General features: G+C 47.7%; 1 protein-coding gene across 1 annotated transcript in view; it reads right to left on the bottom strand.

The window, feature by feature from the left end:
* The window catches only part of grm8a (glutamate receptor, metabotropic 8a), a gene marked incomplete at both ends in the record, with an annotated part of 184,358 nt that overhangs the window by 26,816 nt on the left and 143,435 nt on the right, over positions 1-14,107 (bottom strand). The window contains 2 exons of the mRNA XM_079755956.1: positions 4,691-4,845; positions 6,079-6,214. Of these exons, the coding sequence (XP_079612082.1) occupies positions 4,691-4,845; positions 6,079-6,214 (291 nt within the window). The remainder of the gene's footprint in view (positions 1-4,690; positions 4,846-6,078; positions 6,215-14,107) is intronic.

Raw genomic sequence — 14,107 nt, forward strand, 5'->3', positions numbered from 1 at the left:
TTTGGAGACCAATCTTTTGTCTACCAACAACATAGCGTATAAAATGTCTTCAGCATCTGTTCAGCATCAGTGGGCACTAAAGCCGTTCTATTTTCACTGTCATTTGGCTCTTTTAAGTATCTCTCTCCAAACCACCAGAGCCCAACTTGATCCATGCTTCCCCCTAAAGTGTGCCACTATAAAACCCAACACGATACATTTTTAAACAATGTCACGATGCACGCAAGTAGCGTAGGGAAATGCACTTTTTTATTATTCAGCATCGGGGGCCAGGAACTCCTCAAAATAGCCTTAAAAATAACAAGTACGACGAAGTACGAATAAATACTAGCATAACATATCTAGTTGCAAGGACTTTAAGAGATTTACTGTATTTAAATATTGTCAACATTTTCAACTTCGATGCTTAAATGATTCACTTCAAATTAGGTTTCAATCGTCGTTTTACAAGCGCTGCCTGAATCGTGTGTTCTACCTGCTGAAAGTGTGTGAAAGTGCATGTTGCTCTGGAGAGACCTCTCTACTTGGTTAACCAAAGGCCTTGTTCCAGAGAGGGAACAGGGGATCGGACAGAGCCTGAACACAGTGAGCCTCTCACTGGTGTCGAGATTCCTGCTTGAGGCAAGTAGTAGGATACATGGCCAAAAAATGGTGGGATGAATGGGGATAAATTCCCATACAAGTCTGAAACTATATAGAGTATATATAGATAGATAGATAGACACAGACAGATGTCCATTGTATCTTCTCCTTTAGATACTTTTAACCGAATAAAATGCAGTGAATTAACAGGCAGCTAGGGGTAAAGCATTTCGCTCAAAGACACCAAGAGACGAACTATGAACGTCGGGGAACTGTACGCTTTTGGCTGTGACTCATACGCAGCAGCACCTCCACCGCACAGAATGTACGAGAGCTGAGAACACAATGTATACATGCTCCCCTTTAAGGACCCAACCCTGTGAACTATGCCGTTAAGCAGGCATCGTGGGTAACGTCTAGCGCACAGCGAGTCCTACTCTGGGCCCACACAGGGAAGGCATGGATGTTGGAGGGGACTGGTACAAGGCATTCGAGTCAAATGTATGTGCTACCTGCGAATCCTCCCCCTCGACTGACTCGACTGCAGAGGCGTCTCAAAGCGACGCTGTGTGTGGGCGCGACAGACTCTGCGGCTAAACGACTCGAGTGAAACAGAGTGAAATGTCCAACCCTGACTATACATAGACTGCCCCCCCCCCCCCTCTCCTATAGCGCCGGTCTGAACAGGCTTCCCTGAGCGTTTAGTGTTTTTAAACGCGTCAAAGATGGCGGATTGCTTTTTTTCCTGGTCCCCCTTACACAGATGGAAAGGCAGAGAGGGACAGATCGCATTAACGTTCCGACATTTGCATTGTAGTGCACTCAGCGTGCTTTATTAATTAATGCTTCCCGTTCAACTCCGGTGACACTCAGTCACTCACACACACGCACAAAGAAAATGCACAAAGGCTGTCATGCAATGTGTCAACAAGCCCTTCACATGCGGTGAGGTTAAGTGTTAATGGAAGTCTGTTGTGAATAAAGGTCAACATCGTCAACGGCCGTGCTAGAGTATACCAAAGCACATCAACAAATCTGTGTGCTGCCGTTTATTGTCGTGGTTTATACCTTCCACCTCTGTCATTAGTTATGCCTCTTCGTAATAAAAAAATATAAATGCGTCCTCCAAACGAAGGTATGATAGAGAGTGTCCACGTGTGTGTGTGTGTGTGTGCTGACAGGTTGACGCTAATTATTCAGCAATTTCCTGGGAGAAGGAATGTCTGGCCCGCAGTTTATCTCGTTTAAAAACTCACAGATGTGTGTGTGTGTGTGTGTGTGTGTGTAGGGGGGGGCTCCAGTGTTGGCCAGCTGGAGCAGACTTTGATTCATTTTAACTTCTGTGATGTTTCCCATCTCCGTCTGCACCTCCTCCCAACTCCTCCCCTGTTCCATCTCCTCCTCCTCCCCTTTTCCCTTCCTCCACCTCCTCCTCTTCCTCTCCCCTTCCAGCTTATTATGCTCTTTCTTACCCTCCCCTGCTCCTCCTCCCTCTGCTCTTCGTCCCCTCCCTCCTTACCCTCTTTCCATCTTCCTCTCTTCATTGTTCTCCCCCCTCCTGCCTCTCTCGCTCCTCTTTCTCATCTCATCCTCCCTCCTCTTCCTCGTTTCCTCCTCTTCCCCTCCCCTCTCCCTCCTCCAGCCTAAATCTCCTACTCCTCCCCTTCGCATACTCTCTCTTCTTCGTCTCCGCCCTCCTGCTTCCCTCCCCCGTCCTCTCTTCCTCCCCCCTCCCCTCCTGGTGTCTGCCTCCCTGCAGGTCTGATTGATCTGATGGGGGGGGTCTGACGGGATAAATGAAGGGAAATCCTCTGTGGTCCTAATGGCTGACGAAGCAGAGTGAGTGAGTAAGAGGGAGTAAGGGCTGATCTTTTCCTCTTTCATTTATTAGACCATGTAAATATACATGCATATACAGTGGGGCAAAAAAGTATTTAGTCAGCCACCAATTGTGCAAGTTCTCCCACTTAAAAAGATGAGAGAGGCCTGTAATTTTCATCATAAGTATACCTCAGCTATGAGAGACAAAATGAAAAAAAAAAATCTAGAAAATCACATTGTCTGATTTTTAAAGAATTTATTTGCAAATTATGGTGGAAAATAAGTATTTGGTCAATAACAAAATGTCATCGCAATACTTTGTTACATGCCCTTTGTTGGCAATGACAGAGGTCAAACGTTTTCTGTAAGTCTTTACAAGGTTTTCACACACTGCTGCTGGTATTTTGGCCCATTCCTCCATGCAGATCTCCTCTAGAGCAGTGATGTTGTTGGGCCACACGGACTTTCAACTCCCTCCAAAGATTTTCTATGGGGTTGAGATCTGGAGACTGGCTAGGCCACTCCAGGACCTTGAAATGCTTCTTACGAAGCCACTCCTTCGTTGCCCGGGCGGTGTGTTTGGGGTCATTGTCATGCTGAAAGACCCAGCCACATTTCATCTTCAGTGCCCTTGCTGATGGAAGGAGGTTTTCACTCAAAATCTCACGATACATGGCCCCATTCATTCTTTCCGTCATACGGATCAGACGTCCTTGTCCCTTGACAGAAAAACAGCCCCAAAGCATGATGTTTCCACCCCCATGCTTCACTGTAGGTATGGTGTTCTTTGGATGCAACTCAGCATTCTTTCTCCGCCAAACACGACTAGTTGAGTTTTTACCAAAAAGTTATATTTTGGTTTCATCTGACCATATGACATTCTCCCAATCCTGTTCTGGATCATCCAAATGCTCTCTAGCAAACTTCAAACGGGCCCGGACATGCACTGGCTTTAGCAGGGGGACACGTCTGGCACTGCAGGATTTGAGTCCCTGGCGGCGTAGTGTGTTAGTGATGGTAGCCTTTGTTACTTTGGTCCCAGCTCTCTGGAGGTCATTCACTAGGTCCCCCCGTGTGGTTCTGGGATTTTTGTTCACCGTTCTTGTGATCATTTTGACCCCACATGGTGAGATCTTGCGTGGAGCCCCAGATCGAGGTAGATTATCAGTGGTCTTGTATGTATTCCATTTCCTAATAATTGCTCCCACAGTTGATTTCTTCACACCAAGCTGCTTACCTATTGCAGATTCAGACTTCCCAGCCTGGTGCAGGTCTACAATTGTGTTTCTGGTGTCCTTTGACAGCTCTTTGGTCTTGGCCATAGTGGAGTTTGGAGTGTGACTGTTTGAGGTTGTGGACAGGTGTCTTTTATACTGATAAGGAGTTCAAACAGGTGCCATTAATACAGGTAACAAGTGGAGGACAGATGAGCCTCTTAAAGAAGAAGTTACAGGTCTGTGACAGCCAGAAATCTTGCTGGTTTGTAGGTGACCAAATACTTATTTTCCACCATAATTTGCAAATAAATTCTTAAAAAATCCGACAATGTGATTTTCTGGATTTTTTTTTTTCATTTTGTCTCTCATAGCTGAGGTTTACCTATGATGGAAATTACAGGCCTCTCTCGTCTTTTTAAGTGGGAGAACTTGCATAATTGTTGGCTGACTAAATACTTTTTTGCCCCACTGTATGCATGCCCATACACACAAACACTCAAAAGGTAAAAGTAGATTCGAAGGACTCACAGGGTCGGCAAACACATACACACCGACACATCGACACGTACACACACTCACACACAAACATACTCAGTGTCATGCATTCACACACACACACACACACACACACACTCAAAGGAAAGGGAGACTCAATGGACACACAGTTTCGGCAAACACACACATTGACACGTACACACGCAAACACACATACACACACAGACACACAAATCTTAGTCCAATATTCGGGTGCTCCTTACCACAGTGAAATGAGATTCTGTGTGGTGAAATTGCTCTTTCATTTCAGAACATTAGCTAAATGAAAACTGTCATCTGAAAGTTTCCATGGCTGGTGATGGCATGAACTAAACAAATAAACATAGTGAAATTATCCCCGGAACATTTTATGAATACGCACACACACACACACACACACACACACACACACACACACACACACACACACACACACACACACACACACACACGCACATGCGGACAGACACACTGACACACACACACATACACACACACACACACATGCGGACACACACACACACTCACAAGCTTACCATCCACAGATGCTCGTTTGGGCAGGATGGTGATTGCTCCCTCGGCGACTCTCTCTTGACCAATCACGGGCGAGATCTTGGAACCCCAGCTGTCTGACCCCACCCACAGGAAGTGACCCGTCTGGTTGTTCCGTCTGGCTGCATCCAGCACCCGACTGATTGACAGGGGGAAAACACACACATACGCACAAACACACACACAGGCCGACACACACCGACACACACCGACACACCCACACACACAAACAGATTAAAAGGAGAAAAGTCAATACATAATATAAATATAAATATATGATACGAATATATGAATATATAAACAGGTAACAGTGGAGAGATGAAAACGGGTCATTCGGTAAAATAGGAAGGCTAGGTAAGATAAGACAGAGACAGACTGAGAAAAAGTTCCCTCCCTTCCGTATAGCTAGAAAGACCAATTTGTACATATGTATTTATCCTTGCATTCCTAAACTAAGGGAAAAGGTGTATGTTTGTACCCACCCATAAAAAGAAAAGACTTGAATATATAAATCGTGCCAATTGGCTTGGTTGGTATGTGCAGTAGGAGGCTGGACAGTTATCCCGGTCTACGCACTTCCTGTTCCCTTACTTCCTGCTCCCTTACTTCCTGTTCCCTTCTTCCCTATGAGCGAGGGCACACCAGCTGTTCTCACCCCCCGGCGCGAGAAAAACAAGAAAGCGATGCGAAGAGCAACACCAAAGACCATGAGAAGACACAACGAAGACACACCGAAGAACGGGACAAGGCAAAAACCCAAAACGCAACGGAAACAGACTTCCCCCTATCGGACGGCCCCTCTCTCTCTCTCTCCCGCCTCTCGCCGCTGTAAGCCCCACCCCCTCCCTCTCTCTCTCCCGCCTCTCGCCGCTGTACCCATGTCACTGTAAGCCCCGCCCACTCTCGCCCAATAACGTCCTAAAACGGCGAGAGTGAGGGCGGGGCTTTTGGCGTTCAGACACTAGACGAGAACGCCAAGGGTAGGGGGCTAGGGTTCCTGACCTCGGGCAGGAAGCTAGGGCAGGAAGCTAGGGAAGGAGGCTAGGGAAGGAGTCTAGGGTATCAAGCTAGTTCAGGAGGCTAGGGCAGAAAGAAAGGAAAGGAGGCTAGGGCAGGAAGCTAGGGAAGGAGCCTAGGGTATCAAGCTAGTTCAGGAGGCTAGGGCAGAAAGAAAGGAAAGGAGGCTAGGGCAGGAAGCTAGGGAAGGAGGCTAGGGTATCAAACTAGGGCAGGAGGCCAGGACAGGAGGCTAGGGCAGAAGAAAAGGGAAGGAGGCTAGGGTATCAAGCTAGGGCAGGAGGCTAGGGAAGGAAGCAAGGGCGGAAGGCTAGGACAGGTGATGGGGAGGGTTGCTGGGGGCGGGGTGGTGTACCGGATGTCGTCCTCGTTGGCGAACATGATGACGGCCCGGGCGTTGGAGGTCTCCAGCAGGCGGCGGATGATCTTGTCAAACTCCCCCGGGCGAGGCTCCCTGGGGATCTTCAGGGACTGGGCGATGCACACACCGCCTGGGGCGAGAGAGGTAGACGGGGGGCGAGAGAGGTAGACGGAGAGAGAGAGAGAGAGAGAGAGAGAGAGAGAGAGAGAGAGAGAGAGAGAGAGAGAGAGAGAGAGAGAGAGCGAGAGATGGGGGGGAAGAAGTAAAGTATATTAGGTCCTGTGAATTTTGTTCCCGGCAAATTGAGGCCAGCACAGCTGCCTTCTGAAAACTTTAGAGTAAAAGGAGTGGGGGGGGCGACGAAAGAGGGTCAAAATAGCGTAGGAGAAAGAATGAGAGGATATCTCCAACGGAGAGAGAGGGACAGCGATTCTGAGTTGGCTAGCAAGTGAGTAGTAATCAGGGAGCCGAGAGAAAAAACTACAAAAAATAAGAATAGTGTGTCATGTGTTGACGGAGAGGCAGAACCAGGGTTGAGATGGAGGGGGCAGACCCTTCCAAGCAAGTACGTCCGCACAGGCCTCGTTTCCATCGCGCCCCACCACTGTTCCAAATTGACGGGAGAACAAAACAGAACAATAGCAGTGATTTGTCCTGTCGATCACCACGTTCAACCCAAGGGGTGTATGCATACACCCCTTGGGTTGAACGTGCGCACACACACACACACACAGAAAGGTAGAAGCACACACACGCACACAGGCACGCGCACACACTCACACACGCGCGCACACACACACACACACACCAACATACGAAAGCAGATACACAAACATGCAAGCACACACACTCAAGCACATACAAACTCATACATTGTCTCTCTCCCTCTCTCTTTGTTAGTTTATAAATGTCTGAAACTTGTTGCGTGTGTGTGCGTGCGTGCATGCGTGCCTGCGTGCGTGCTTGCGTGTGTTTGTGTGTGCAAGCCTCCTGTGTGTTCATATCTGACGCTGAAAGCGTCTGTTAAATGAACAGTGATATGTATCTGCACACCTCTATGTTATGCTAAACGTGTTATAGCGGCTATTAGTGTGTAGGTCTAATAGATTCATTTGGGCTCCCTCGACAGTTTTTGTGTGTGTGTGTGTGTGTGTGTGTGTGTGTGTGTGTGTGTGTGTGTGTGTGTGTGTGTGTGTGTGTGTGTGTGTGTGTGTGTGTGTGTGTGTGTGTGTGTGTGTGTGTGTGGGGGCAGAAGGATGTCTGCCTTAACCGCCGGTTCCAGCCCATTTATTGAACATCTGTACCGCACGTCAATTTTACTCTTTCATTCTCTTCAATCACACACACGCACGTGTGCACACACACACTGCTGCATGCGTACACACACACACGCACGTGCACACACGGCTGCACGCACCCGCTGAACAAAAACGCTCATTAGCCTCAAATGAATGGTCCTTTCAAGGATAATCACAAAGTGACAAAACCTTCTGTGAACATGCAAACGCACACACACACACACACACACACACACACACACACACACACACACACACACACACACACACACTTGCTTACTTACTCAACACCCTCTCTCTATTTCCCTCTATTCTCATTGTCCTTGACGTTGTAAAGAAGTGATTAAATCATCTTGTAGTTTTATAGCCGGACTCCTATCATCAATAACGTCTCTGAGTGAACAAAACATCCCGTAATGTGCGCATGCAATCATATTCAATTTGGCAGTCAAGAAACACAAAAACACATCAGCCTGACATGTTTGTATATACTGTAATCTAATGTATGCATCCATGTGGAGGCCTTCACATTAGCGTAACTGTGAGCGTTATCCTGTTTCACATTTGTCATCACTTCTTTAAGCCATTTGGTTCAGCATATCTCTACAAAACAAGAACCTCCAAAAGTGTCTGTCCTCCAGTACGATATTGTTATGTATGTCTCTCTTCCTCCATCCCTCTGCAGAATATCGCGTATCATATGCAGAGTGGTTGTGGATACTGCCAAGGTGTTCAGAGAGATACCCAGGCATTCAAGGTCACAGACAGACAAAGACACACACACACAAACACACACACACTGGAGAAGCGAGAGATTGGGATAGAGAGAGAGAGAGAGAGAGAGAGAGAGAGAGAGAGAGAGAGAGAGAGAGAGAGAGAGAGAGAGAGAGAGAGAGAGAGAGTCAGGGCACGAGGGGGGATGGAGAGAGAGAGGGGGGGGGGGGGGGCGAGATAGAGTGAACAAGAGAGAGGGAGAGAGAGAGAGAGAGAGTTGAGCAATAGGGAGGGAGGGAGGGAGGGAGGGAGGGAGGGAAAGGATTTAGAAGTAAAGGCGGATGCACTTTGGCTGCAAATATATGTCAAAAACAGACAACCTAGTTTTAATTCTGTCCCTTGAAGAAGCGGTCATGTTTCCTTAATCCATCACAAATGCAGAACGAATACACCGGCAGGCCCAGGTATCCTGTACTAACCACTGGAGAGGCCAGCTTACCCAGCCTCCCCTGAGCAGCTCAGAGTTGTACTTCAACCCTCTTGACCGACCGGGTCATTTCACGCTGGGCACTAATAGAAGCCGGGGCCTCAAAGTCAAAGAGACATCTCTTGAGGGGCCTCAAGGCCTGAATTATACCCCTGGGTTGATAACTGCCGCAGGTGTTCAGGTCGTTCTCTCCGAGTCCCCGGTGGAGCACGAAGAGGCTGAATGTTACGAGCAACCGGGCGAACCGACCGGTCTGCCTCGGTTGCTGGTTGGTTACGATAGCAGAGGGTTTTCCGAAAAATGTGTTCCCTTACACAACATGAACGTCGCCAGATGTCCTGAATCAGAGACTTGTGGTGAAGTCACGTGTTATTAATCTTGAATCTCAATGCAAGCGCTGAGGTAGAGAGCCAAGGATAGGTCTACCATGGCTGGTGGACAGATACGGATGTTTGTATAATCAAGACTGTATTTGAATCGTATGTTTTCGTGTGTTTACTGACAGGCCCGTGGAGGATGGACCGGGAGTTAGGGCTTGGAAGAACAAGGCATTGAGCAAAAAAAAGTGGAATTCAGGCTTAGGTATGCCAGAGTAACTGAGGGCATCACAATTGTGTCAGTATTTATAAATTGCATCTTAAAAAATACCCTTTCAGTACTGCTTCCTCCTAATCCCTTAATATGACAATTTCCCTCTGTTAATCCTACCTCTCAGAGAGATGTCTGTGACTATGATTTGTTCCATCCCGTTAAACTCATGTCTTGTTCCTGTTGTGTCGTTGCCCTTGTACACTTTGCGTTATTATGTGTGCGCATCTCCGAAAATCGGATTTATTCGAAACGACCCAGTGTTGTTTATTGCTGAGATATTTCTATTTCTGGCTAGAGGAACTGTAAGTAGGAGGCTGTACGGAGAGAGAGCACGAGAGAGCAAGACATCTGGACGTCTGAGAAAACGAGACATTTCTTACTACATGGAGAAGTGATGCATTTCATGCAACCGTGATTGACAGGCGAGATAGATTCCCGAACCAATTAGGTTAGACTCATAAAGAGGCGGGCGCAGATAACTCAAAACAGAAATTCCTCACACAGCGCCTTTCACTCACCAGTGAATGAAAAGCAGAAGGCTGTGGCATTTCTAACAGCTGACGGATGGCTATGGCCTTTCTAACAAATTATACTCACGTTAACACCCTTAAATCTTACCCTACAGCACCTTTGAGCGCTATGGACTGCTGTTTTGCACTAAACACTTTTATTAACACGGGGCGGTATGAAGAACAGGAGGTGGAGCAGCTTGGCTGGTAACCGGAAGGTTGCTAGTCTCATCCCCTGCTCCTCCTAGCTGAGTTTCGAGGTGTCCCTGAGCAAGACACCTCACCCGTACCCCTCTCATGGCTGACACCGCCGTCGGCGTGTGAATGTGTGCGTGAATGAGTGAACGTTGGGCAATATTGAAAAAGCGCTTTGAGTGGCCACTGGTTAGAAAAGCGCTGTATAACCGCAGTTCCCCATTCTCCATTTATTAATAAAGTTTTGTTTGACTGGATTGAAGCCGGTGAGTGACGGCTCAAGGTTGGCGGGGGGGAGGAGGTCGGGGTGAGGAGGCCGGGCGCCGTTGGGCCGCACCAGAGAACGCCGGGGCGAGGAGTGGGGGAACAAGGGATGGGCCCGGGGCAAAGACATCCAGTCTGGTCTGGGACCAGGGGGGCGGAGGAGGGGAATGGGGGAACCCTGGCTGTAATATCCCCACTTCATCACATTATGCAGATGGATCCGGCACATCGATGAACAATGTGCTGATTGAATTAGCCCAGGCCCTCTGCTCCCACTGCTGTGTGCTACGGGGGAATCGCACACTCACTGCCTTCACGTTTTCTCTAATAACCTGATTATTTCGGCTCCACGGCACAGGAATACGCTCTGAACAAGTGCGTGTGGGATGGTGTGTGTGTGTGTGTGTGTGTGTGTGTGTGTGTGTGTGTGTGTGTGTGTGTGTGTGTGTGTGTGTGTGTGTGTGTGTGTGTGTGTGTGTGTGTGTGTGTGTCTGCGGGGATGTCAGTGGGTTAGTGAGTTAGTCAGTGCTTGAGGGAGTAAATGGGAGTTCACTCCCTCATGAACAGTTTGTGTGAATAGGTGTGCATGTTATGACTGAGAGGGCTAGTGAGTGAGTGAATGTGTGTGTGTGTGTGTGTGTGTGTGTGTGTGTGTGTGTGTGTGTGTGTGTGTGTGTGTGTGTGTGTGTGTGTGTGTGTGTGTGTGTGTGTGTGTGTGTGTGTGTGTGTGTAGGTTTGCATGTTACTGAGTGAGTGGGTGATTCATTGAAGTGATTGAGTGTGTGTGTGCTGTGTGTATAGGTGTGTGTAGTGATGTAGCATATGTATGTGCATGTCTTTGTGTACCATGAATGTGTGGCTAAAACGTTTGCAGCGAACAGCTATGCGTACGTGTGTGTGTGTGGAAGAGTGGAGTGTATGGTGCGCATGTTGTGAGCATCATCTATACTTTCATAGTAGAGGTCCATGAATCCACCTAACCACGGGAGACTGCGGATGTGTCATCCTGAACCTCAAATCATAAATCAGTGCAGACAGTCTTACCGAACATATACCTGTTGTGTCAGGTTGGAGTGTGTGTGCGTGCACGTGTGCGTGCATTTGTGTGTAGCTATTTATGTGACTCCGTCAGTGAGTGAGTGAGTGTGTGAGTGTGTGAGTGTGTGCGTGTGTGTAGTTATGCATATGTGTGTGTGTGTGTGTGTGTGTGTGTGTGTGTGTAGTTATGCATATGTGTGTGTGTATCTGTGTGAGTGTGTGTGTGTATTCACGCTCGGTTCAGAACCAAAGCTGCGAGACTACCATCGTAAATTTCAAGGTAAAGTGTGCAGGGCGCACCCTCAGACTGAAGCAGGCCCTGGTCGGCCCTGATTAACCCTGCTCAGTCTCAAGATTAAAACTACCGGTCCACTGCCGGACCAGGAGCACACCGCACCGACGTTTAATTAACAACGGCCTGTTCCCTCTCCCGCTCTCTCTACCTGTGAGTCTCCCCCTCTCTCTCTCTCGCTCTCCTAGTGTCTCTCTCCTAGTGTCTCTCTCCCTCTCTCTCTCTCTCTCTCTCTCTCTTCTCTGCATCATTTAATCTGTTAGGCCAACAGAGAGGGGAGTGAGAGAGGGAGGGAGAAAGAAAGGGAGGGACAGAGAGAGAGCAAAAGAGATATATAGCTGAAGGGAGAGGGAGGGACGCAGAAGAGAGAGAGATGGATATAGGGGAAGAGCGATCGAGATAGAGGGGCATGGAGGGAGGGGGAGAGGTGAAGCATTAGCGGTGGAGGAGAGAGAGACGAAGAGAGATGGGGAGCTAGGGAGAGGGATGTAGAGGGAGAAGGGATTGGAGAGACAGCGGTGGAGGTGAGGAAGTGTTTCTCCCTTGCTCTGCTTCATCCAGCCTCCTAGCAATTTTCTTGGCCCTCTGTCATTCTCCCTCTCCCTCCCTCCTGTCGCTCTTCCTCCTCCCTCACTTTGTCTCTCTCTGTCTGCCCTCTCCCTTGGCTCTCCCTTTACTTTTCTTTCACCATCTCGCTTTCTTTCTTTCTCTTTCTCTTCAGGGTTGCCTGCCTCTTCATCTCTCTTGTGTGGCCTCCTCACTGTCTGTGTGCGCGTGTGCACCTGTGCGTGTGTGTTTGTGTGTCCGCGCATTTTCATATATGTGTACGTGCGTGTGTGTATCCATGTGTGTGTGTGTGTGCGCTTGTGTGCATGCAGGGTTTCCCTGCCTGTGTGTATTTTGTGTTTGTGCATATGTCTCTCTGTCTTTGTGTGTGTGTGTGTGTGTGTGTGTGTGCGTGCTTGTACACGTGCATGTGCTGTTGTATTGTGTTTATGTCTTGTCAACTGTTATTTTATGCAGTCATCCCTTTCATGTTTTCAATGCAAACAATGCCGCTGCATAAATCATGAACGTATAGGGGGATCCTTTGCATTTATTCATTCAGGGCTGTGTCCAATTATGAGCATGGAGAAAGCATGAGAGAGCAAGCCAAAGCCTTCTGGCTGTTTAGGACTGTGGGGACATGACTCAAGATCACAGTCTGTGTCTCCTCTCTTCAAATCAATAACATACAATTCACTTCCTGAACTGTTTAAGCGTCTGTGTGTGTGTGTGTGTGTGTGTGTGTGTGTGTGTGTGTGTGTGTGTGTGTGTGTGTGTGTGTGTGTGTGTGTGTGTGTGTGTGTGTGTGTGTGTGTGTGTGTCTGTGTGTGCATGTATATGTGTATGTCCGTGTGTGTGCGCAGGAGTGTGTGCGGGTGTGTCTGTGTGAGTGTGTCTGTGTGTGCGGGGGGGGTTATATTTGGACATCAAGCAGATGCTTTTATTGAGACCAACTTACAGTGAGTTCTGCTACTGGTCATTAGGCAAGGGTAGCTGTGATATTACGCTGCGGAAAAGGGGATTCAAACCCTTAAATACCTTTTAGTCAGGAGTCCCCATACCCACCACCTATCAGGGTACGGTTCAGGTTACATTCGTTGTAGCCTTAGGTAGATTTATTTTTGCAATAGACGAGGCATCAATATTAGCATACATTTGTGAAGCAACACAGACAGTAGATAAACATAATAAGCATGCACTCAGGTCCCAGACTATCACTAAAACAAATAACCACAGATAAAATAATCAAATGTGTGAGACGTGCTTCTACATCCTGTTACAAATTGCTAAGAGTGTTGCCTACTGAAACAAAGCTCTTTTAATGCAACCGTGTTCTGCACCTTTTGTACAAAGCGACTTACAACCATTCATACAATGGGAGAAAGTATGATTTGGTGTCTTGCACCTCGACACTCAACTAGGAGGAGCCGTGGATCGAACTAGCAACCTATCGGTCACAAGTTAACCTGCTCTACCTCCTGAGCTACTACCCCGCAAAGTTTGAAACCATCTCTACATTGTGGAAATTGTTGCCATGTTGCCCATTTGGTTTCAGACTTAAAACAACTATCGGCTACGACCGTAAGCCAATCTTGCTCACTTTTATGTTGCATTACATCACATTGATTTGGTTTGATTCATCTGATAAATATATATAATAAAGTATGAGGATCATCATCTTGGGTCTCAGCAGGATGTAAAGCCTCCTTCACGTGTGGTATAAAATAATAATTTGAGTTAAATGTTGGAAGTTAAAGGGAGAACGTGTGTCTCTGTGTGCACGCGTGCGTGCGTGTGTGTGTGCGTGCATGCAAATCCCGGCCATGATTCGTCTCGTAGTATTAAAAAGACTTGCTTATTTTATTCTTTGCGCACGCACAAATCGAAACGCAACGCAATGAAATACACACACAAAAATGCAAGCACAAATAGCTTCTCAGATTTACAAATCAATTGCTATGCATACAGAGAGCAGATTCACATCGGGAAATAACCAAGCACCTATAGCCATCGTATATCACGCTGCACGAGCAAACAAGGGCAGAGCAATCTCCTGTGCGCATTGAAATTCCTGGAGGCACACACACAC

This window comes from Pollachius pollachius (assembly GCF_949987615.1).
Source record: "Pollachius pollachius genome assembly, chromosome: 18".
Taxonomy (NCBI): Eukaryota; Metazoa; Chordata; class Actinopteri; order Gadiformes; family Gadidae; genus Pollachius; species Pollachius pollachius.